The 27,110-nt window shown below is 38.3% G+C and overlaps 1 protein-coding gene across 4 annotated transcripts in view; it reads right to left on the bottom strand.

Moving 5' to 3' along the window:
- Ccdc102b (coiled-coil domain containing 102B) overlaps positions 1-27,110 on the bottom strand; it is a 129,937-nt gene that overhangs the window by 75,261 nt on the left and 27,566 nt on the right. For all 4 annotated transcript variants that reach the window (XM_070028979.1, XM_070028978.1, XM_070028981.1 and 1 more), the window contains exons 2-4: positions 22,105-22,717; positions 20,195-20,388; positions 9,271-9,379 (exon numbers count right to left, since the gene is read on the bottom strand). In XM_070028979.1, coding sequence (XP_069885080.1) covers positions 9,271-9,379; positions 20,195-20,388; positions 22,105-22,707 — 906 coding nt within the window. In that variant the 5' untranslated portion in view covers positions 22,708-22,717. The remainder of the gene's footprint in view (positions 1-9,270; positions 9,380-20,194; positions 20,389-22,104; positions 22,718-27,110) is intronic.

The following is a 27,110-nucleotide window of genomic DNA, read 5'->3' on the forward strand; positions in this document are numbered from 1 at the left end:
TGTGTGGCGCATTATAAAATACGGTGGAGAAAAGAGAATTCCCATATTGACTACAAACCAATGAGAAAGAAATACAACTCTGTACTACAGGAGATATAGTTATCTTCTACTCAAGTTTGACTTGGAAACATCACCTATCTCCACGAATCCTTCATGTGCAGAAGAAAAGGGTGTTGTAGGAACAGTCAGAGTGTCAGAACTAGAAAGTTAAACAATTATTGTCTCAAATATCTTATTCTGAAAACCGCACTAAAACATGAGACCTTCTTACCACATTTTCTAGGACTTATATCCAGGTCCCAGAAGGTCTTCAAGAAAGGATCCCCAAATATGAACTCTGCTTTCGCTTCACTGTAAATCTATCTCTACAGAGATTTGTAAATCAGATTAGTTCATTTCAAAGTAAAGAAATAATTCAACTATCCAATAACTTTATATTAATACAAACTCATTCTTTTACGGTGCAAATGAAATGATTTTTAAGTCAACCTATAAACATTATCTTAAGCAAATAATTGTATTTCAGAGTTGAAGTTACTAACCAGGTATGCAGCATTCCTTTCAGTGCCAATAATATCATAGACTAAAGAAAAAATACTAAAAAGAAGAAGAATTGTGTTAAGTAATGACTGTTTTCCTAAGTTTAGCATTTTAGACAGGGCTCTCCTGAGAAATAGAACCAATAGGATAGTATGTGTTTTGCTCTCTCTCTCTCTCTCTCTCTCTCTCTCTCTCTCTCTCTCTCTCTCTCTCTCTCTCTCTCTCTCTCTCTCTCTCTCTGTGTGTGTGTGTGTGTGTACATATAAAGCATTTACCAGCACACTTTGTGTTTGGGTTGTCTGTGATCCTGTCCATCTTTGTGATAGGGTCATTCATGGCAAAAGATCTCATTTGGGCATGCATAATAATGAGTTGCTTAATACAGATATCTGAGAAGCACCAGTAACCAATGAAATCAAAACCTCCAAGAGGGATGGGCGATGATGATAGAAATACATTTATATCTATCTGTATTTCTATTTATAATATTAAATGCTTTCATGATGAGTTTAGTCAGTTTTCCTAACAGTGTAACCTAGCAAGTATAACAGTGTAACTGAATGCAAGTATTTTACTGTTTTCCTAATATTCTGGTTATTCATATGGGAATCAGCCTACATGATTCCACCAGCATCTCATTTTGAACACTCTAAAAAATATTTGTCTAAACAATGGTTTATATCTTTCATTGGCTTTAATCACAACTTCAGTGTCATATTACAAAGGAAAATTACCTCATGTGACAATTATACTTTCTGAATGCGTTTCAAAGTGTGTCCTCTGTTTAAGACTATCAGCAATGTGTCTTCAAACCACTCAGAGATCCCGAGAGGAAAAAAAACATAATGCCTACTGAAAGAACTCCCCCTATGATTTTCCTAACTTCCATCGAAATTACAGATGCTACTTAGGATGCAGAGTGTCCAAAAGGTCTCATGGTACCTTCTCATCAGAGAAGGGACTTCCATATAATTTGCAACAATTTGGCCTGCTCTCCAGGGTGCAATCTAACATCCAAATGCTGCTCTGTAGGGGACAGCCAGGGATCAATGAAAGAATCTGAAGCAAAAACTCTACTCAGAAGGGTGTAAAAATGGAGGCCACACCCAGACAGACATAAAGGACTTGTGTCTCAAAATGCTGTTAACTGGAATGCTGAAACCACAAGTACATTCAAATGATCTAAGAAAAAAAGATTTTGTGCAAAAGGGGTGAATGCATTTTTGTGCCTATCTGATCATGTGGTTTCATATTATTTGTTGTCATCTGTTTTTCATTTCAATTTTGGGAGTATTTTTACTATTATCTCTTCTTACCTAAAGGAACCAAGATTTCTGTTAGTCACTGCCTGGATCATTTTCCTGACTCTTTGTGTGTCATTTAAATGACATTACTTAAGCACACACTAGTGAAATGGTAACTAGAAATGTTTTTTGTATTTTAGCTTTTACCAGTCCTCTGCAAAAATGCTTACTTCTGGTAACTTCCTAAGTGAATATTTTGCAAGTGATTATTATTTTCCAAAGGATGTATATGATTATAAAATGATTATAAAATAAACAAGCTTCGAGATTAAGATCACATAAGTTGAGTAAAAGGACATCTGTGTACATTAATTTCCATTTACAATTCTGCCTTCCTATGTACAACTTGTTTCCTCCAAGCTCCACACATTATTTACGCTCTATCTTAGAATACTTGCTGATCATTTAAAAAGTGAAAGAAGATGAAGATGAAATGAAAATTAGTATATGATTATATGAAAAGACTGGTCAATTTTAAGTTTGTAGTTTCTAATATTTCTACATCATGAAGAGAGAATTTCAAAACTGGGAAATATATGCTGCTACTTTCAATCTGATCTTCCACTTCGGTGTATATTAATAGCTTTGGTGACAGTATTTGGGGGAGAAGAGGAGAGATGGATAAGCCCTTGGGTTAAAGAAAGGAAAGCAGATGATCTGGCTAAGATTCCTTTCTGGTGGAACAACTAGTCCTGGAGCTCAAAAAACCAATACTAGTTATTAAAAGTTAGATTCTTCCCTATGAAATAATCTAAACAGAAAGAGCAGATACAGAAAAAGATAACAACCCCCCCCAAAAAAAACCCTCAGAAATTAGATGTATGAGTCAGGAACCAGTAATACAACCCACCACCTAGGATTAAAACAGAAGTATTTCATATATTATGAGCTCTCGTGGTGACAGGCAATTTAATTCCCTATAAAACTTGCTTAGAGACTTTTTCCTCCCTTTTTTGTTTAATTTATCTTACCATTATTTTCAAATTGCCAATTTATGTAGATTAAACATCAACTGCTTTTTAAAAATTTACTTTAAAGGTGATGTATGGAAGGGTTACAGTTATGTAAGTCAGGTGATGAGTACATTTCTTTTTGAGCAGTGCCACCCCTTCCCTTATTTTCTCCCAGTTTTTTCCCTCTGCCCCAAGTTTTATAGTTCATTTTCTACATAGTGTCTACTGAGTATCACTGGCTGCCTTTGTTCACCCTTTGTCCCACCATTTCTGTGCTTCCCCTTCCCCTTCCCAAATCAAGTAAACTCACATATAAGACAAATGATACAGAAATCAAAAACAATGACAACAGGAAAAAAAAGATTAAAGAAAAACCCTCTTGGGTTCATTTCTTGGAGTTCATTTCGATAAGCATCATTTTATATGATCCTATGCACATAGCTATTGAGCCCTCGTGATCCTCTCCTAAGAATATCCCTTTGGCCTCACTGTGCGAATGTGTAGAGTCCTGTTTCATTTCTCATGTCCAAGTGTATCTTTTTGCCTTTTACTACCTATTGGCTTTGCGTGTAGACTTATGGGCCCATTCTAATGATTACGGATGAGGGAAAGCAGGGGGCCTGTTTCTTTGGGTCTGGCTTACTTCCTTTAATATAACGTCGGCGGTTGGTTTCTGTCTTCTTACACAATTGGTTTATAATCTCCTTTGGTGTCTCTCTCTGTAACTAGAGCTTCCTGAGAGAGCCTGGGGTGTCCCGCTTCCATTCCCGCTGCCTTCCTCCTGAGCCTCGGTTTCTTTCTATTGCATGAAGGAACAATGTGTGAGTAGTCTTCCTAAACACATACCGGGATGTGTCCTTATAGCCCATCTTTCTCTTCCTCTTTTTGGTTCCAGGAATGAAATGGCGTCTGGCAGCCTGCGTTTCCTGGTGTTCTGGGGTTACCTGGCGGGGAGTGTGAGGGACCCACAAGCCGCTTAATTAATTCTGACTTAGGTGACCCCTCATTGCATTGTGTAAGAAGCTCTTAACACGCTTCACTTTGTTGCTCCCCAGTTCTGCGCTCTGATAGGGTGTTACCCGTGTTACTGCTTCTTCTAGGCCCTGCAGCAGCTTCTGTATCCGGGGAGGGAGCTGAACCGACCCGACCAGAGCCCGGCCGCTCATCCTGCTGCCCCAAACCCGGCCGGCTGAGCAGGGCCATGGGTTCAAAACCTGCCACACCCCGGCGCCAGCCCATGCTCAGGAAAGAGGCCCTGAGCCTGAGAGAGAAGTGCCGCGGGCTGGACACCAGCTGCCCATGGAGGGGGAGGAGGAGGAGGGTGGGGAAGAGGAGGAGGAGGAGGTGAGGAGGAGGAGGAGGTCGGGGAAGAGGAGGGTGGTGACGAAGAGGAAGACAAGGAAGAGGGAGGAGGGTGGGAAAGAGGAGGAGGAGGAGGTGAGGAGGAGGAGGAGGTCGGGGAGGAGGAGGAGGGTGGTGAGGAAGAGGAAGACAAGGAAGAGGGAGGAGGGAGGAGGAGGAGGAGGGTGGGAAGAGGAGGAGGAGGAGGTGAGGAGGAGGAGGAGGTCGGAGAGGAGGAGGAGGGTGGTGAGGAAGAGGAAGACAAGGAAGAGGGAGGAGGGAGGAGGAGGAGGAGGGTGGGAAGAGGAGGAGGAGGTGAGGAGGAGGAGGAGGTCGGGGAGGAGGAGGAGGGTGGTGAGGAAGAGGAAGACAAGGAAGAGGGAGGAGGGAGGAGGAGGAGGAGGGTGGTGAAGAAGAGGAAGAGAAGGATGAGGGAGGAGGAGGGAGGAGGAGGAGAAGGAGGAGGGTCGCTGCTGCAGTGAGCTTCCTGGGAGAAGGGGGCCTGGGGAACCCCAGCCATCCCTCCACAAACCTCCAGCCCGGTTCCTTCTCGGCTCCCCTCCCAGCGCCCACATGGTGTCTGGGCGAAGCTCCCATAGCAGGCAGTGGTGGGGAGGGAAGCCCCCCCAAGCCGCTGCCCCTCCCTGTCCCTGTCCCTCCCCCCCAGCCCCCACAGGGGCCGGCCCGCGTGGCTGCGCCCTGCTCACACTCAAGCTCCCCACGCGAGCAGCAGCGGAGGCCTCGTTTCTTGAAATCTTGAATGGCGATATTAACGAACACTGATGGATCGAGTATCACGCTCACTCCCACACAAACAACCTAGCTAAATGGTCATCGAGCATGCACTGGAGTGTGTTTCCCAGCATCTGTCACAATCAGCATCGCCACACTGATGAGCACTCTCCACGAGAGGGCCAAAGGGGAAAATAACGCACTCCACTGCAGAGCGTGGCCTTCACAATCCTACCCATAACTGGTGATCGTGTGTGTGTGTGTGTGTGTGTGTGTGTGTGTGTGCCCTGAGGCTTGAACACAGGACCAGGAAGCTAACTCTGAGCTTCTGTGCTCAAGGCTAGTGCTCTATCACTTGAGCCAAAAAGCTCTACTTCTGACTTTTGGGGGTAGATCAATGGAGTTTCATGGAGTTTCCTGCCCACACAGGATTTGAACTGCAATCCTCACATCCTCCTGTCTCCTGAGTAGCTAGGATTACAGGCATCAGCCACCAATCACCAGCTAGTAATCCTAATTTTTTCCCCAAATAAGAAAGGTATTTTTAATTGCATTTTTTAAATTGTGAAAATACCATACAGAAGGGTTACAATTACATGGGCAAGATAATGAGTACATTTCTTATCAAGCATTGTAGCCTCCTCCTCTGTTTCCCCTTCCCATCCCTTCCCTACTGTAATGGTATATGTGCGCATAAATATTCATAACTGAACATTATAAATTATTAACTATTAGATGTACTTTATGATCACAAAAAGAGGAGATTCCTTAATAAAAGGGTATTAGGTTAAAGCACAGAATTTTCAAGAAAAATAAAACTTGTTTTTAATTTTTCACCTTGAGATTAATTTTAAAATGTTTACAGCATTCTTGTCTATCTTAAAGAATCACTTCATTATGGAATAAAGCCATTTTTAAATGAGGAATTTTAGTTATTTGCAATCAATGATTCTTGCATGAATATTTGATTATTACCCTGAACTATGAGATTTCAGAGAAATAATCATTTCAGGTTAGCTGGAATTCACGGTCTAATTCTAAATCAATATGTACGGATTTATAAGACAAGAGCTGAATCAGTTCGAAATTCAATACAGAAGCAAGGTTTTGGATACAATCGCTTTTGCTCCTCACAGTCTTGGTCGGATTTTAGATACTTGTTTAGAGGATATAATTAAATTCTCACCTTTTTCTATTATTTAAAAGTCAGTGATTAAAAACCATTTCCCTCTCAAGTACTCTTGACTTTTCAATACATTTTTAAAATCTAGTCTAACGTGTGCATCTGTTTCCAGCTCTAACAAATATCAGTCTTTTCATCAGCAGTTCTGAATTCGCCACATATTTGCTGTTAATAACTTCAGGCACCTATCAAAGAATTCTCGTATTCAAATATTTATACGTGTAAATTGCTGCAGTAGAAGTGAGAGCTGTTGTCAGACGTTTCAGGAAGGGAGAGAGAAACACTAATATAAAGTTTTAATGATGCGAGAGACATTTTACGGGGTGTCAGTTAATTGTATTTCAGCTTTGAATATTTTACACTCTACAATGGCGTCTCTATATTCTTCTCTTGTAATCGACCATGAAAATAATCTATATGTGTATATGTGTATATGTGTATAAATGATTGCATGTGACTAAGTATTATTTAGTTATGAAAAATGTTAAAACTTTTGTCATATTTTATACGTTTTTAAGGATATAGGCATACATTTTGTTCAAAAAGATTGAAAATATTTTTTAACAATCCCTGTTAGGAAATGGAGAGGTATGTTTTGAACTCCACCTAAATAGTACAAATCATGTTTTTATAATTTTGTTTATAACTTTTCATCCATAAAATAAAAATTATGTGTTCATTTATCGTCATTCTTCAGTGTTGGAATTTATTTTGCTGAAACATACCATCAAAACCTTAAGTAGTTAAGCCAGGCACCAGTGGTTCATCCTTGTAATCCTAGCTACACAGGAGGCTGAGATCTGAGGATCACAGTTTGAAGCCAGCCAGCCTAAGCAGAAAAGTCCATGAGGCTCTTATATTAATTAAGCATGCACACACACACACACACACACACACACACACACACACACACACACACACACACACTAGAAGTGGAGCCATGGCTCAAGTAGTAGAATGCTAGCTTTGACAAAAATACCCAGGACAGCCCCTGAGTTCATGCCTTAGGATAGACACAAAAGAAAAAAAAAAAGCTTAAGCAATTGGAAACATTTGTGAACAATTTTAGATTTCTTCTATTCTGAAGTCTCTATCAACATCACATCTAGTGGAAACATCACACCTGAATTACTTTATAATATGTAGGGTCACCAGAGAGACCAACATTTTTCTGCCTTTATATGTTTATGTTCATCCGTTTAAATGTTTTCAGACTGTGACTAGTAAATCATAGTTCAACAGATACAGCACAGATTTTAATATATACTGTTGTGTAAACCAAGTGAAAACAGTAACTCTCTCTCAAGATGACTGTAAACTGTGGGGGAGGGCCATACAAAGCAACAAGAAATCATCTTATAAGTATGTTAGAAACAATCGCAAGAAAAACCATTTGAGTCCTTATCTTGGGGTTCATTTTGCCTTACATCAACTTATCTGACCGTTTCTGCTTGTCTCAGACATACACTAATGTTTTCACTGTATTTGATGTTGGTATAATTTGTGGAGGGGAAGGGATAAAACAAATTGTTTAAATAGGGATACATGTGGACCCATTGCAACAAGAGATGTACAAGATGTTATGTCGAAAAATGAACTTTACAACTTTGCAGCTTTGGCGGGGAGATGGGATAGTAAGGGGAAACAAAGGAGGAGGCAACAATGGTAATGTACGTATCTCCTTGCTCATGTAATTGTCACCTCTCTGTATGGTATTTTCACAATTAAAAAAATAATAACTGTAAAGTGCTTGAATAGAAAGGGTTCTGAAGCTCTGAATGCTATTATCAAGTCTGCACTGCCCACTAGTGGCTAGAGACAGGATGTGCAAGTTCATCTCTTTTTAAGTTAAATTAAAATATTAGCTTAAATATTAGCTCTGTTAGTTATATTTACAACACCCCACTATACAGAAACACACACACACACATTTGGAACATAACCTGGTTTGTAAAGAGAAAACTATCCTTACAATAAATGTTATCAGTGTTCATAGCAATTCTTCATGTTCAGTTAGATACCTATGCAATAATAAATGCTCTAAGTTCATTTGTGTGTTTTGCACACACATCTGCCAAGAATTCATCTAATGTATATAGCTTGTCATTATTTTTCTCTTTAAGTTATTTCCTATGCCTTGCGCATTCTCTGCTAAAATGCTTTACTACACAGAATAAGTACAGTTAATATGTCCTTAGTATTTAATTTTATTGCTACAGAAAACACGAATGTGGTACTTGTGTAAGTATACGTATCTTGCAGGGCTTCAATATATGCATCCATTGCACAGTGCTTAAATCATGTGACACCCATCTATAGCCTCCATTGATTGTTTCCTTCTGGTTAAACGGTCAAAATTGTGTCCTCTAGGTTTTAGAAATATGAAATAAATTACTGCAGTCACACTACTGTGGAAGAAATCGTCAGAACTTCCTGGTCCCGAGCAGCTGCGGGCTGAAACCCATCCATGCACCTGTCCTCCCCCTGCGTCCGTAGCCTAATATTCTCCACGTTCACCAGACCCACTTCTACATTCTCCATTTATGAATGGAGCTGGGGTGGGTGATATTTATCAGTGTATTTTGTACAATACTTGATCTTCCAGCCATGCTGTCACATGCCACAGTGTGTTTATTTTTATAATATTTAAATAAGTCACATCTGTAAATCCATGAAATCTGCCATATAGGAGAAATGACAACAGCATGTGCTTGATACGAACGAACCAAAATGCGAATATAGTAAGAATCCCAATGAACTTGATATACAGTAGTATTTTCAGACTGCTTCTTCAAAAATCAGGAAAGATATGTCCATAGATAGATGGACATATCAAGTAAAAGGAAATCAATCCATCCATCTCTTCCTAAGTGCCACGGATGGTTGACTAATGATGTCACACATTAACTGCGAATGGCTCTACGTACGCCAAACAGCATGTTGAGCACCACAGAAACACAGGATAGAATTTTTTTAAATTATAATTAACAAAACTACCTGCAAAAGACGGTGTCATCGGCAATAATATTTCTTATGGCCTAAAAATGACGCAATTAACTATTGACATAGGAGTTCCAAGATTTCTAAAGAGAATTCAGTTTTTTAAAGCTAGTCTTCATCTTACGTTTCCCTCACTCTGCCTCTTGCCTACGAGGCTAGCTGTCCATGAGAGATAGCCCTGGCTCTACTTTCTTTTGTAAGTCACATGTTCCCGTACCTCTTTCCCATGCGGCGCCTTTGATGTTTTCAGGTCTTCGTACCTCCGTTTCCATAGAGACAGGGCCGACTCCAGTCTTTCTATCTCCTTTTCCAAAGCTACACGCATTCTAAATCATTTAAAGTAGAAATATTAATTTTAATTTAGAAATACATCATATTTTCAATTTTTCTTATATTTGTGTATGATCATCATGAGACAAAACATTTCCCAGTCATTAAAATTATAAATATTGAATAAAACTTGCTTCAATCTGTTGTTCTGTTGATTAGCTGTATGGTAGATTAGACATGTTCAACTTAGCCTTGCAAATGTAGGTTTTCTGCCAGTTTCCTCCTGCTTATTCTGCACATTTTTTAACTTCCTCTCCTTGGTATTATTTCTATACAAAGAAGAATTTATGTTTTTAATTTCACATAGTATTTATCTGTCTTCATACTTTGGCTCTATGTGAATTAAGAATGCATTTATCCAAACGATCACAAAAAAATCTATACTAAAGCTACCAGCAGAACCATGTCTATTGCAGCATTATTCACCATAGCTAAGACATGAACAAACCCAGATGTCCCTCAGTAGATGACTAGATCAAGAAAATGTGATGTATATGTATATGTATATATGCATATATATAATGAAATGCTATGCCTCCATCAGAAAAAATGACACCACCCTATTTGTTAGAAAATGGAAAGACTTGGGAGTGAAGTGAAGTATTAAGTGAAGTAATCCAAGCTCAAAGAAACATAGGCTCCATGGTTTCCCTTATCTGCAAAAACTAGCATATATCTAGGACAAGCAGAAAAGCTCAAAAGCTATGTACATATGACCATATAAGATGACGCTAAGTGAAATGAATCCCAAGATAGGGACACAAGAGGTTTTATCTTTGTTGCTGTTGTTTTTAATGTATTTATAATGTACTATGTGATTTTTTGTTTCATTTGTACGTTCGTGCCCCATGGTACAACCCCTGTTTACATGTATTTGATTCCAGTGCTCTGCATCTTGAATATACATTTTTTCTAATTTGGGGAGGGGATGGGAAATAACAAAATGATGAAATAAGGTACAGGTTGACCCATTATAACAACGAGATGTACAAGACACTATGTTGAAAATGAACTTTACAACTTGGGAGGGGGAGGAAGAAGCTGGGGAGGTGGGAAGGGAAGGCATAGTAGGGGAAAAACAAAGGAGGGGGTAACAATGCTCGATAGGAAATGTACTCATTACCTTACTCATGTAACTGTAAGTGCTCTCTACAGTATCTTTACAATGAAACAATTAAAAAAAAGAATGATTCAATATGACACCGAATGTCAAGAAGCCCTTCTTGGTTTAAAGACATCAGTCACTTGAGCTGGGTGTGCTGGTTACATCGGTAATGCCAGTACTGAGAAGGCTGGGCAGGAGGACTCCGAGTGTGAGGTCAACACGGGCCACGTGGGGAGACCAGGCCTCAAAAACATCACTCATTTATGAGAGATGAAAATACATCTTTAAAAGTTATGTTAATAAACCAATTTCACTGGTTAAAATAATTTAATTTCCCACTTGTAAAAATAGGAGAAGAACTAGGAATAAAATATGTCCTTGAATAAATAAGCCATTGACTTTTCTTTATTTGCCCACATTATCTATTAAAGGGAGACACTGGAAATAACTGATTTATTAGTGATTGTCAAATACACTGACCTTGGCAATTGACATCTCCTTATCTATGCTGCAGATTCAATCATTGATTAAAAACTACTCGCTCTTTTCCCAGTTGAAACATAGACAGAGTGAGCTCCTTGTCCCTCAAGTCTAGTCTTGGACAAAGATTGTCAACAGATCTGATAAAAATGGAATTGTGAATGAATTGAACTCTTGGGCTCTGATTCTGTCTTCTAGGTAACTGTGACTTTTGTGGTTGTCAGCTTTGTAATTCCTAAAAGCCTGAGATGTATTGCAGTGATACTAAATGTCACTCAAATAAATCCTAAAATGGATTCATAGAGCTAGAACATGTAACCAGTATCAAAACTGAATGTCATCTCCATATTTATAAGAAATATGACTAATCCTAGTAGCAGAACTTTGAAGGAAACTCAGAATACTGTTAGGTTGTAAATATCAGCTTAATCTAATCATATAGATGAAGGACCTATTAAAGGGTCCTATGTTTGCATTTGCATGAATCACACCATGAAAAGGAAAGAAGATAGCTCTTACTAAATCATTAAATATATTAAACAAAATCAACAAACCTAACATTTCAATACAGACATTTAGATCTTACTGACAATGTTTACAAAAGCCAAGACTCCAAGTTGGCTACATGAGCCTAAGTTACTGGGATAAGCATAGCTATCCTGTTGATTCCTAAGCTATTAACAATGTTATAATTATTGTCTTCAGGAGCTGTGCTAAAATGCCAAGGAAAGGAAAGTACAGCAGGTACTCATCAAAGAAAGAGAACTATAGACCCATTTCTTTGATGAGCATTGATGCAAAACTTCTCAACAATATTTTGGCCAATTGACTCAACAATTCACCCAAAAACTCATACACCACGATCAAACAGGATTCATTTCAGGGATGCAAAGCTGGTTCAATATATGCAAATCAATTAATATAATTCATCACATCAACAACAGCAAGGATAAGAACCACATGGTTATCTGAATAGATGCAGAAAAAGCATTTGACAAGATCCAACACCCCTTTATGATGAAGGTTCTGGAAAAATTAGGAATTCAGGGAACATTCCTCAATACAATAAAAGGTGTATATGACAAACCTACAGCCAGCATAATACTTAATGGTGAAAAGCTAAAGCCATTTCCTCTAAACTCAGGAACGAGACAAGGATGTCCACTCTCTCCACTTCTCTTCAATCTAGTATTAGAATGCCTAGCTACAGTAATAAGACAAGATGCAAACATAAAGGGGATCCAAATAGGGAAAGATGAAGTAAAACTCTTCCTCTTTGCAGATGACATGATCTTGTATTTAAAGAATACCACGGACTCCACTCCCAAATTACTCAAACTGATTCAAAACTTTGGCAAAGTAGCAGAGTAAAAAATTAACCCTCAAAAATCAATGGCTTTTCTGTATGACAACAATGAGAAAAGCATGGCTGAAATAAGGAAAGCAACTCCATTTGTAATAGCCCCACAAAAAATAAAATACCTAGGAATTAACTTAACCAAAGAAGTGAAGGACCTCTATGATGAAAACTTTAAAAACCTGAAAAAGGAAATCAAAACAGAACTTAGAAAGTAGAAAAACCTCCCATGCTCCTGGATTGGAAGGATCAACATCATGAAAATGGCAATACTTCCCAAGGCTACCTACAAATTCAATGCGATACCTATCAATATTCCAACCTCATTCTTCAAGAAAATAGAAGAGGTGATCCAAAAATTCAAATGGAACAATAAAAGACCCTGACTAGCAAAAACGATCCTTAACAGAAAGAACACTGCTGGAGGAATATTAATACCAAATTTCAAACTCTACTACAAAGCCATAATAATCAAAACATCTTGGTACTGGCAGAAGAACAGACCTCAGGATCAATGGAATAGAATTGAAAATCCAGAAATGAACCTACAGACCTATAGCCATCTAATCTTCAATAAGGGAGCTAAAAAAATAGAATGGAAGGAAGACAGCCTCTTCAGTAAATGGTGCTGGCAAAATTGGTTAACTACTTGTAGAAAACTAAAGCTAGATCCTTATATATCACCCTGCACCAGAATCAACTCCAAATGGATCAAAGACCTCAGAGTCAAAGCAGACACTCTGAAAACATTACAGGATGGAATAGGAGAAACCCTAGGTCTCCTTGGCACAGGCCGAAATTTTCTTAATGGAGACCCAGAAACACAACAAATCAAAGAAAGGTTGGACAAATGGGATTGCATGAAGTTGCAGAGCTTCTGCATGGCAAAGGACATAGCTAGCAAGATCAATAGAAAGTCCACGGATTGGGAGAAGATCTTCTACAATGGTCAACGGTCTCCTATCTAAAATATACCTGGAACTCAAAAATTAAATCCCCCAACAACAAATTCTCAAAGAAACAACTGCCCGATAAATAAGTGGGCTGAAGACTTAAAGAGAAACTTCTCTGAAGAGGAAAGAAAGATGGCAAATAGACACATGAGGAAATGCTCAACCTATCTAGTTATAAAAGAAATGCAAATCAAAACAACATTGAGATACCACCTCACCCCAGTTAGAATGGCTATAATCAAGAACTCTAATAACAACAGATGCTGGAGGGGATGTGGACAGAAGGGAACCTTACTGCATTGTTGGTGGGAGTGTAAACTTGTTCAACCACTTTGGAAAGTAGTATGGAGGTTCCTCAAAAGACTCCACATAGAGCTCCCCTATGACCTAGCAATCCCACTTTTGGGCATTTACCCAAATGATCACAAACAAGACCATAAAGCTACCAGCACACCTATGTTTATTGCAGCATCAAGAAAATGTGGTATATATACACAATGGAATTCTATGCCTCAGAAAGAATGACATTGCCCCATTTGTTAGGAAATGGAAAGACTTAGAAATAAGCCAAGCCCAAAGAAACATAGATCCCATGGTTTCCCTTATTTGCAATAACTAGTATATGTATGAGGCAAGCAGAAATGGTCAGATAAGTTGAGGTTAGGTGAAATGAACCCCAAGATAAATATTTAAATGTTTTTTTCTTCCTTGCGATTGTTTCTAACATATTTATAAGATGATTTCTTTGTTGCTTTGTATGTCCCTCCCCCACGGTATAACCCCTGTTTTCACTGTATTTGAGTTGGTATAATTTGTGGAGGGAAGGGAAAAAACAAATCATTTAAATAGGGATTCAGGTGGACCCATTGCAACAATGAGATGTAGAAGACGTTATGTCGAAAACGAACTTTACAACTTTGGCAGGGGTTGGGGGGGGAGGGGAAGGGGATAGTGGGGAGGGGAGGGGGAGATGGGCAGGGATAGGAAGGGGAAACAAAGGAGGAGGCAACAATGCTTGATAAGAAATGTACTCATTACCTTGCTCATGTAATTGTAACCCCGCTGTATGGTATTTTCACAATTAAAAGAAAAGAAATAAATAGCAAACCACCAATAATAACAATTTTGTTAAATTAAGTTGTATATAATCTTGCATGTTGAATTTGCTGCAGGTTGGACATGTGAGTGCTTTTTATGTGTTGGAAGATAATGCAGATTAGAATATGCAAAAGACATAGCAAAGGTTACAATTAAGGTGAAATTAAGGTGAAAACATTAAAAATTACAATTGCCAATTGTAACTTGGCTAGAACACTTAAGGTAAATATTCTCACATTTGTGCTTTTCATTTTATTAAACTTATAAAAGCAGAATTTTGAAATATTTTGTCAGTAATGGACAAACTTTAAAAGCAAATGACATCTTAAATGAAGTAGACAAAGGGTTGAATTAACTACATTCATACAATAGATTGCACAAAGATGTATTTTTTCCTGAAGTTAATCTTGGAAATTACTTTATTCACAAATAGTATGATAGGAATATAATTGGAAATTATTTTACTCACCTATAGTGTAGTAGAAAAATTGTAATTGAATATTTCAAGATGTTTAATTTACAAATTCAAACTCACATTCACTGAGAAAAATGTATTTTGACATTTCACTTTAAGTCATCAAATGATAATGCAAGATTTTATATTAACTCCAACTTTTCAGAGTATGGTAGTTCACTTTAATAATCAACGGTTCACAGTTACTAAAGAATAATGTTTATCTTCAACAATGTTATAAAAATGACTGGAATAGCTATTCTTTGAGAGTTTATAACATTGTCATATAAAAATTTACTTCAGTGATACATTAATTGTAATCTAAATATATATCATAGTTAATTCATACCTAGCCCTAGAATCAAAAGCTAGCCCATGTCATAAGAATAATCTAATTTTATCAAAAAAATTAATCAAATAATGGTTATTTTTTCCTTTTTAAGGGAAATTAGTAACATTTCAAATCTAGTAGTCTTAAATATATATATATATATATACATCTTAAATAAAATATACATCTTAAATAAAAATAGCGGATGTATTGGTTCTTTAAAAATAATGCATTTTTCCCAGGGGTGGTGGCATATGACTACAGTCCCAGTACTCTTGTCGCTGAGGTTGCAGGATTTCAAGTCTGTGGCCAGATGGGGCTCCATAGGAAACCTTATCATCCTCACCCTAAATGTGAACATTTATTGGGTGAAAACTTTCTATGTGGTCATGAGTTTTTGGAGGCAGGAAATTCATAAGAATGTGTTCATGACATGAAGTGTACCCATTCTTCTTAGCATGGCCCAACTTTGTTTTAGCTGTGTATTTGTGTAAATAAATACCACAGACATTGCACATCTAACTTTATGCACCAGAGGGCACTCAATGAACCCATAAATTTCTACTTTAGTCAACTTACTCTTTTTCAGAGAGATTCTTCACAATTTTGTGTTTAAATTAATAATTAAAATACGTACTATGATGGTGCTATTTGAAGTAAAGGAGTACAAAGGAATACATCTTCTGAAAGATAGGACAGATGTCATGTACACCTTCTCTAAATGATCAAAATTAAGAAGAGGAAGTTGTGTGGAAATATGTCCTCAATTTGATGATTCAGTCTTTAAAAATTACATGACTAAAATATAGAAGTTTTCAGACTGTCCACATTCATTGAAAGATGTAATTATAATTCTGTTCAATATTTGATCCTTTTTTCTATTATGATCCTATGTTGCTTGGGAATAAAATTAATGTATCAAAAGATGACTATTCAAAATATTTCTTCAGGTGAAAGATCTTATAGCTGAGAATAGGTGCCAATCATTTTGAATTCTGTAAAATGTCTTTGAAAAATGTCTAACGAACATTTTCTGTAAGATGAATTGGTGTTAAAAAGGGCATCTCAACATTATAACTCACCATACATCTACACTTTATCTAAAGAATAAGCCATAAATCATCTAAATAATAAAGACAATGTATAACTAGTAGTTAAATGCTAACTATAAAAGGTTTTACAGATATCCATTTAGCAGGAAGCATACAGGTGCTGTTGTGATTGCATGCTTAAGTCTTCATAATCACATAGGTTCCTCATGGGAACCAAAGACATATATAACTAATTTAATTAGAAAAAAAAGATTTTTAAAGGTACTTTTAATCTTAAGGCTGAGAAGAGATGCAGCCATAGACAAGCCTACTGTCACAGGGAGCATTCTGCTCACTATCAGTCCTGTGGACAGCCAGCACATACGTTCAAATTAGAGGCCAGAGGAACTCTGGGAGCATGAGAGAAGGGAAGAGGGGACCCCGGCATGCAGAAATTCCAGTGTGAAGCCTAGGGGTCTTCCTGCGAGCATGGGGCCTGGCGGGGAGACAGCAGGCATCTTCGCTAGGAGGCAGAGAGGCAAGGGCTCCTGTGAATACAAGACACAGCCCTGCAGCGCCTACCCCAACTCCCCGGATGGCTGTCCCTTCTCTCCCCGCCACCCCCTTGGAGCAGCAGCTGGTATTGGTCAGGTGGCTACCTCTGAAGAGCCCTTTCCAGGCTGCCTGTCTGTGTACTCAGGAGAGCTGTGGTGGAGACTTGTGCTTATTTTTTTGTGTCCAGGGAATTGGCTCTCTCTCGAGGATGGTTCCATCTCACAGTATATAGTGGGCAGTGGAAAAGCAACCAAAGGTTTACTAAATACCCCATGAGTGACAGCAAATAAGTAAACTAGGCCTGACTGTCTATATTTAACCAGTTAAAACAGGAAAACACTTGGGTGGCTTTGCATACCTTATGCTTTATAATAGCTGATATATATATATATATATATATATATATATATATATGTAGGATATATATTTTTTCTTAAAAATCTATGTGTGTTAATCTTTGAGGTACTTTGGTTTGTCAGCTGTGTGTGTGTGTGTGTGTGTGTGTGTGTGTGTGTGTGTGTGTGTTGGGTTTTAAGGGTTGTAGTTGTTTGGAGATAGAGTCTCATCATACAGCCTAAGCTGTCCTTGAACTCACTATGTAGCCTGTGCTGGGTTCACATTAGCTATTGATTCTCCTCTCTCTGCCTTCCGAATGCCGAATAGGTGTGTTCAGCTAGCCTGGCTCATTTTTTTATTTGCTTTGCCTTCTCATGTTTGCCTTTAAATCTCATTAAACAAAATATTTAATCAAGCAGATCAGCATAATAAGCAAAGTATTTTATGTAGAAAGTAAATTAATCAAGTCGCACAGAAATGCAGCTTACATGACATACCATTGCATAAAGGATGTGAGTGTTCTCTGTACTGAATTGAAAACAAGTGCACATGTACCTACCTTGGTGAAATCAAGTCCATTGTTTCCTGACTTCAATCTAGATAGAGTGTCTGGGAAGGCTTGCATCCATTCAGGAGAAATATGCAAATTTTCAGGTCTACACAATACTGTAGTGTAGTAGTTGAGGAACTACTCAATGCTGGGCAATCACTCATGAAATCAAAAAAGCATTATGTGTAATAGAATAATTTTAGTTTACTTAATAAGGTAGTTCACATTAAATGTTGAAATCAATTTTCTGAGTTTTCTCAGCTGGTTCTTGGGAGCTAGTCAAGAGAATTTTTCCCACTGGATGGAAACACATAAAAACTTATATTCACATAATCTAGATGCAAGCCACCCACACTCTGAAATCCTAGAGGACAACTTGGAAAGATTCGACAGATTTATGGTACTGAACACTAGGTCCTAGGAGAACATTGTCTTGTGATAGTGAAGAAAGAAAATACTTCTTGGATGGAAGGAAAGACGGGAAGGGAAGACCTTGCTTGAGATTCATTGTACTCATAAACTTACTTGTGGAACTGTAACCCCTTTGTACAACCACTTACTCATAAAATTCATTGACATTTCTGGTGCCCTTCTAAGACAAGACGTTTAGATGACGAAGGCTTGGCTTTGCAGTATTCTTTTACCTGTTCATGGTATGTCTACTAAAATTTATGACATGCACAATTTATTACACTTGGGTTGAGTTGGGTCACTTATTACAAGAAGTAAACATATTGCGTGTAGATTTGTGCGTGCGTTATGGATGCAGAACATATGAATGTCATTAACACAGACAGGCGTCCAAAGAGGAACACTGAGCACACTGCTTCCACGACATCGTGAGTGGGTGTGAGAAAAGCTCATAAGCACTGAAAGTTAAAACCTTCAAACAAGAAAAATCCAGAGGTTCCAATTTCACTGAGGCTTCTACCTTGGTATGAAATTAACACCGGCCCAGCCCCAGAGCTAGCACTGGCCTCTTTGTCTGCTAATCCCTGTCTCCATCGGGAATGTCTGCTCCATGATGGAATAATTAAAATTCATTCTGTACAGAGTTGCTGGCATTGTCACCGGCTATTGTGAATAACGGCCGTGAAATCTGAAAAGGAGGTGCAGTGAGACCGAACACTTGCAGACAGAACTGCTTCAGTGTCAGATAAGAGCACTACAGAGAAAGGCTGGTTTGCTCATTTACGGCTCAGCCCGTTTAAGCAAGGGGCAGCTTGTCTTCTTTTCCTTGGATCCTTGCATGAGTGTGTTTTTCTCATTCTTTTCCTGGTCCCATTGGCTCTGGACAAAATATTTATTTTGAGATTGGACCGCATTTTACAGTGTGCCAATTGTTTCATACGATGCTCATGAGAAAAACAAAAGACAAAAAAAAAAACCCAAAACAAAAACAAAAACAGCCCAGCACTTAATTAACACCACCTAGCATGGAGAACCTCCCTCTCCCGGAGATGGAGCCAGGCTCTGAGAGACTGCCTCCTCAGACGGGGCCATGCTGTGACGGGGTCATTAAATAGCCACACGCTACCCTGTGGCACCTCTGGGGCTCCCACACACCCTTCTAGAAGGTTCTATCAGGAGGGGCCTCACAGTGAGCCATCAGCCCTGTGCGGGAGCAAGGCTTCAGATCTCCAGCTCCAAGCCTCCCATGCTAGTCCAGCCTCTGAGCCGACACCTGAGGCCACCCGCGAGGGGAGGGCTGCACTTCACACTCCGGAAAAGAGCACGGTGGCTGGCGGGTAAGGAAACGACGTATTACTAAATGCATTACTAAAAAAAAATCCTATCTCATATGTCCACAACCTTACTGTTTGTGCTGTAGAGATGTGTAGCTAATTTCTCCAGATTTATGAGCTTTGAACAAAATCAAATTAAATGTAAACTTCTAGCACACTTCAGTTTGTAAGTACCACTGGAGGCCAAGTTATTGCATTATGGCATTATTAGTCCCAATTCTCTCCAGAATTTAATACTGTAAGTACTGATACTTCATTTAAAATAATAAGGCATCTATCTTTCCTTTAAAGACTAAGAAAAAAATCACAGGAAATTCCTTGTTCAGATAAGCTATGAAATGCAAACATATTTTTCCTTCAGCCCAGAATTGTCATGAAAATTGTTCAAATATCAGTTCACACACACACACACACACACACACACACACACACACACACACACACACACACACACACACACACACACACACACACACACACACAAGCAGCATCCACATACCCGGGCTTCCACACAGGCAAAAACAGTCTGGTGTCATACAGCGATGTCACCACTAAGACAGACATTCATGTTTAATAATCACTTCGTCACAAGCATAGCACGTTCCCTTGCGACAGAAATAGGCAATGGGTAGCACGTCATTATCTTTGCTCAATACCTCACCTAACTGATTTATTCCTTGGTGTTATCATCCTGTTGGTTTCTATTTGTTGACTCATAGGATTCCAGTAATACTCTGAACGTTAGATAAGACACTGCACATCTTAGGGCTTTGAATTCCAGATGTGGACCTGGGAGAGAGAGTGACTGTCACTTACTCTCGCTCCTTCTGGAAGGCGTGTTGGAACGCAGCCAGGTGCCCCGGCAAAGCTGACACGTCAGTTCCTTTGGTCTCTGGAGGCGGATACTTTGCTGGCAGCGTGAGCCCAGGTGCCCTTCTAAATCTACCACTGCAATCTGGATCGGGGTTTGTCTCTTCATTTAACCTTAATGGATCATTAACAACAGCTTCCTGTAAAAAGAAACACACACACAAGAATTACTATTGTTTAACATTTAAGTCTCTTCTCAAAAGTCAAGGACAAAGCCTATGTTCAAAAGGAAGGAGATGCTGTCATTGCGCTGAATCTATATGGCAACAGCCCTGCTGTTCCCTAAGAGACGGAGAGATAGAATATGACCAAGCAGAACTGTATCTGTCAGATCTGTTCTGCAGTGTTCTGCTGTTATAATGAGCATATTGGCTTAATGATTTGCCTTAAATTCTGCCTCCCTCTTCTAATCACAGCAAAAAACAAAACAAAGTAAACCTTTGTGTAAACTTCAATATATTTAAAGTGATTAAAAATAAACTTATGAATCTTTACTACAGCTGATTTTGACACAAAAACTCCCTGGAGAGTTTCAAGTAAAGCAAAATGATTTTTATAAACATGTTTTTGTGGCAACAGGTAGAGAGAATTTTCAGGGTCTTGAACAGACCCATAGACTTGGTTATTGGATTTTTAGTTTATTAGTTCAATCTCAAGTAGAATCGAATGTGATATCTTAATAAATACAGATAGCAATTACTGCAATGTGTTACTAAAAAACAATCCTATGTCATATGTCCACAACTTTACTAAGTTTGTGCTGTAGAGATGTGTAGCTAATTTCTCCAGATTTATGAGCTTTGAACAAAATCAAATTAAATGTAAACTTCTAGCACACTTCAGTTTGTAAGTACCATTGGAGGCCAAGTTATTGCATTATTGCATTATTAGTCCCAATTCTCTCCAGAATTTAATACTGTAAGTACTGATACTTCATTTAAAATAATAAGGCATCTATCTTTCCTTTAAAGACTGAGAAAAAAATCACAGAAAATTCCATGTTCAGATAAGCTATGAAATGCAAACATATTTTTCCTTCAGCCCAGAGTTGTCATGAAAATTGTTCAAAATAAACAGCTGATTCAATTTTTTTCAACAGCCTATACTGATTTCCCTACAATCACAAAGAATTGTATTTATTCCCCCCTCCCAAACTTTAATTATTACCTACAATATGTGATTTATTCTTGATTTTATATATTCCAAATGAAACTTGAAGATTTTCCCAGAATGACACCTGCATAAATGTCTTAACTTCTACAGTATGGAGCTTACTGACATCAATAGAAAGAAATATTTTGTGAATTCCAGGCCTGTTGATTGTATCAGCTAGGCTTTCTCATCCCCAACACTGCGCTTGTATTTGCCTGTTGGCATAAAATGAATTTTGGTAATATAAACATTTCTCCGAATACATATACAGAGGTACTAGCAGCCTGAACTGTGAGCACAAAAAAAGTAAAAGGCCCAGTAAGTCAAAGTGATGTCACTATTATCTTTTCAGAGGTTCATTTAGAATAGAATTTCAATTTCATACATTTTGGAAAAGATTAAGAATTTCTATTGAGTTAAAAGCTGCAAGATATTAACTGATACTTTTAGAGAGGCAATTTCCCAGACAGGTAAAAACAGTGCCATACTGAGAGGTGGTATGTGCTTCCCAACTGTCCGGCTGGTCCACGGATGCTATGAGGGCTTGCCCAGCCAAGGTAAGGAGGTCGATACATGACAATTCATTGCTGGATTAGATATCAGAGTAAGATACTCAATACTGTGTCAGTTTTCCTTCTTCTTCATGGATACTCAATATATGCGCGCAGCACGTAATCTTCCAACTCAATGAGCATTTTTCTTACCTTACGATCTGTGTTTCTCTCTGCAGGAAACTGTCTTTTCTCCAAACATTGTCTCATAGATCCGCAGAGTTGTGAACTCCTTGGCGATGGCTCTCTATAGTCAGAAGACAGTTCTACAAAGCCAGCTGCATCCTGGTTCACTTTGGTGCCAGTGGCTTCCCTGGGAAGTGACAGGCTTTGCTTCTTTTTCAGGACACTCAATTCCTTCATTACCATGTCTAGTTTTAGTCTTAGTTGCCTTCCTTCCTCTTTGGCAAGGTTCCTTTCAACTCGAACTTTGCTCCATTTCTCTCTCCAATTGGCAGTGCAGTCTGACCACCAGCGCATGGTCTTTTCCATCTGGGCAGCTCTGGCCTTGACTTCTTCGAGTTCCCGCAGGCGAAGCTCTTCACAAATGTCCCACTTGGGGGAGGCCTGCGAGGGGCCACCGTGGGTTGGGGCAGCGTGGGGCTGTAGTTCGGAAAGAGGAAAGCAAGAACCTCCGGGGTTCTTGGGGGGCGATGCAGAAGCTTCCACATCGCAGCAGCGAGCTTTAGCTGAAGCCTGCTGCATCTGGAAGTCGTGTGCTTCCTCGATCAACCGATGAATGGCTTCTAAGTTCATCGTGATCTGCCTGAAGAAAGAACAGCAGCACACACTTGAATTTCCAAGAACAACAGGGCAAGATGTATACGCTGCAAGAACGGAGTTGTAAACAAGGCAACGTTTCAAGAGTGCCCATTCTCCTTCCCAATATAATTAAAAACACAAACGATCTTGTGCATTTGTAATTGTCCTCAAATAAACAAACCACTCGTGTCAAGTTCTGCCAGATACAAAAGAAAATATAACTCTTGGGGGTAGCATATGTAATGATTATTCATTTCAACAACTCCAATTCCACTCATAATATTTATTGTTATAGTTCATCACCAAATGCAAGGGCAGCTCAGTGTTCTTGCTACTCTCAAGCCAAAGTTTATGGAGGTTGAATGCACACTCTATGAATACAGGCAGATAGGACATTTCCTGTGCCAAAGGCTGAATTGAGAGATGCTCTACATCTCAAGGACGATTGACCCATTTCAAGGTGAGCAGATGACTTGGTTCTGACTGATGTGAGTGAAAACCTACTGTAAAAGAGGCCATTGAGATCAAAACTCTTTAACGTGCTTTCTTGCTGCATGAACAAGGAAAGGGTCTGGAAGGAACAAGTGTGACCCCCATTTTGTGCCGTCTGAAGTGAAGGAAAGGGTCTGGAAGGAACAGGTGTGATCCCCATCTTGTGCCGTCTGAAGTGGGGGACACAAAGGATGGATTTTGTGATTGCTTCACTGGAAGGCTACAATACAGACCTCTGGTTGCTTTGCTCTGTGTGAAGGGTTACCTGAATTTATATTAGCAATGATGGCTGAATTTTCTGTTCCTTGCAGAAGAAAAACCACAACTAATTAACTAATTGATGTATGAATTAATTACCATATTTAATATTATGATAAGCTTAGAAATGAAAAGATTAATCATAAGATGACTTATGATGAACTCTCAGCTAGATAAGAGGTTTATAGCAATATGAGGTTTATATAATCTTGGCCATTACAAAAATTTGCAAAGGAATTCATACTAATTTTTATATAAATTCCAAAACAAATAAATGTGTAAATGTATATGATTTCACACAGTATTTTATTCAATGTAGCTATGCAGCTACATTAAGAATACGGTATGTAGGAGAGTAGTCAAAAGGGTAGCATTAATCAAGGTATATTGTACTCACAAACTGACATGTTGAATTGAAACGCCTTTGTACAACTACCTAGGATAATAATCAAGACTATGACAAATTATACATTTTCTAGAAAAAAATTGCTCAAAACATGCAGGTTAGATTTCAAATTGATAAATTTCCATGTTTGTGTGAAATTAACCTAACTTTATTTTCAGGTACAGTTTCTGATATAAATAATCTTAGATATTTTATGTGCCTGACATTAATTCTCCTACCTTTCTACACTTGCTTTTATGTAGTTCCAGATTGTAAACTATGTCTTTATGATCCGTTGACTTAATCAACTGACTGGCTCTCATTATACCAACTAACTCACAAAACGTGTCTTTGCCATTAGGAAAAATAGTATATGGCATTTCTTAAAGACTATAATAGTAATGATACATAACTAAAAGAATTTATAATATACAAGTTGATTTGTATTAACTTTTAGTTATAGAGCTAAGACAGCTTAACAAGTGCTCTGAATGTCAAGATCATCCTTCTTTAGGCTCATGGCTGTCATTTTATTTGTTAATATTAGTATATGCCAACAACATTTGAATTAATGATATATAGGTCTAATTGTTCATTTCATTATCTGTAATTCAGAGGACACAGGTAATACCACTTGCCAATTTCTAAATAGTACTAAACCAAAACCAATATGAAGAAAACAAAAAATAAAGACACTTAATTCTATATTTTTTGGTTGGGATTCCAAAGTAAAGACAAAGAATTTTCAACATATTAAACTTACAATTATCTGTGCCATTTTTCAAATTAAATCAGTATCATAAAATTCCACTGTCTTTAAAATGTCTCATTAACTTTTCTAACACCAGTATTTTGAAGACTCTATAATTGGATTCAGGTGCATTGAGATCTTCCTACCAATTAAGGATATATTTTTTTTTCCCGCATCTGACTAAATAAAAATGAGCTAGGTTCAATTATTTAGTCCTTGAACTTGAATAGCATTTTCTGTTCTAAAGAGCTTTTTTTCCCCTAGCAAGGATACCGTGCTTGAAATGGTGGCACTTAGTATATGCACAGGTATTGTTAAAGCATTCCCTTTCTCCACGCAGGGAGCAGGCCTCCAGGATTGCAACGCCAGGCTTTCCATGCTAAGGAAGTACTTCAGCACAGTTGACTCTCTACATCCTCCTACTGTTTTCAGAATTACAAAGATGCTCATGATGGAAAGCCTTTGTGAATACTGTGGATTTGTTTTTAGCCAAATAGATAGAATTGTAAATATTCTGCAGTGAATATTTACTATTAATAAATTATAACTGATGCCAAACAAGAGCTTAGTTTATAAATCCCAAACTTTATCGTTTCTGATTTCAACTTGGTTTCTTTGTGCACAATCTTAGACAAATTATTGAACTATCTATGATTACTATAAAAACTGACAGAAATAGAATGGACTCCATAGCACTGAGTTCTTGTGACTATTATTTGGAAAATTTGTCACAGAAGTAACTCATATATGTATCACCTTGGACTACTGTTCCATTTAATTTTTGAAAAAGAAATGTGTTCTTAAAATTCCAGGAGGAAGGAGGTAGAGATAGGAATATTGTGATTTCAGACCAGATCAAGCAAAAGTAGTGAAATCCTATGGCAAAAGCAAACCAGATGTGCAGGTACACGCCTGCAGTTCCAGTTAGTCTGAAGGGACAGATAGGAAGATCTTGTTCAGGGGCTAGGCAGGGACAAGACTGTGAGACCCTACCTGAAAAACAAACAAAAAGCCAATTTAGGAGCCTGGTTCAAATGGTAGAGTGTATGACTACCAAGTGTGCAATGGTGAGTGCAATCAAATAGAAAAACAAGAACCAAAACAACAGAACACACCTGAAAAATGAGATCCACTATGCTCCGGAACTCATGTAAGATATTTTAAGGAAGTCAATAGCACCAAAATAACATTTTTAATTTTTAATACAGAAAGATATACTCTAGATTACTTTGAAATATATTTCCATTTTGGACATTTTAATGTAAAAACTGACATATACTACACAAAAATTAGACTGTTTAGGAGAGGAGGGAAGGGGAGGGGAGAGGAAGGGAGGGGAGGGGAGGGGAGGAGGAGGGTGGGGAGGGGAGGGGGAGGGTGGGGAGGGGCGGGGAGGTCACAGCAGGCTTTGATGTGATAGCAGGCTTTGGACATCTCTGCTGTTCTGGGACATTGCATAATACTCAACATGTATAACAAACAAACAATGACGATTTTTAACTAAGTATTTAAAAGAAACAATGCATTCTGATCCCCAACCTCTGTACTGTGAATTCTTTCCCAAGTGATGCTTTCTGTCACTTTCTGGAGAATGAAGTGAAGCAGAAAGAAGTATTTTGAGCAGGCACAGTATGATGGCAGAATAAAATAACCTGTAGGAGACACTCTAAAAGAAACTTTCGGATTTGCTTTTCTTAAGTCCAGGAGCATAAATACATACACAGGAATGATGACTAAAAATCATAAGCAATTACAGACTAGATGAATACAGACTTAAAATTAAATGCTAAGTAAATCATTGTAATGGCAGAAATGAGGCCACATGCTCACTAAGAACATAAGAGTAAGAACCTGTTTCTAATATTTACAAAAGGAAAACCTCATAATGTATTTTAAGATGACTAATGTGAAAGCACATATTATTTGAGTATAAAGGAAGAAAATCAGGCATTTGGGGGACTGTTTCGAAGAGAACAGGGACAGTAATGTGAATAGGGCAAGCGAAATCGCTTCACTGAGTGAGAAGGTACTTAACTGGGCTGAGGTTGAATGCTGTATTTCAAAAATAACTAAACTGTGTCAAATTATGTATAGAATCACAATTTATGCTTGTTCCTCCAAATGCAAGATTTTGTCATTACGTAGAAACAAAAAAAGGTTGCAAGAAACCGGTAGCTAGGCAAAACACAATAAGCTACACAGGGTCGTTTGCAATCCCGTTCTCTGCAGATAGAAGCAGAGAGCTCAAGATCCAGAGTCTGGAATAAATGGTAAGACCCTGTGTCGCAAACAAATTAGCATGATAATGAGGATAGTCACTAGAAGAAAAATAAAATAAATTTGAGTACGTTGTCCATTGTTTAAAGCTTATTTACTTCCCCAAATCACTGTAGTTTCAAACAATGATAAAAATAAATTGTTTAAAACATATGTACATGCATGCACACGTGCACACATACATATGTATATTTATATTGGCAAAAATTCAGGGTGATTTTATGGCTGGCATGA

The sequence above is a fragment of the Dipodomys merriami genome, unplaced genomic scaffold (genome assembly GCF_024711535.1).
Source record: "Dipodomys merriami isolate MVZ:Mamm:240054 unplaced genomic scaffold, mDipMer1.0.p SCAF_2, whole genome shotgun sequence".
NCBI lineage: Eukaryota > Metazoa > Chordata > Mammalia > Rodentia > Heteromyidae > Dipodomys > Dipodomys merriami.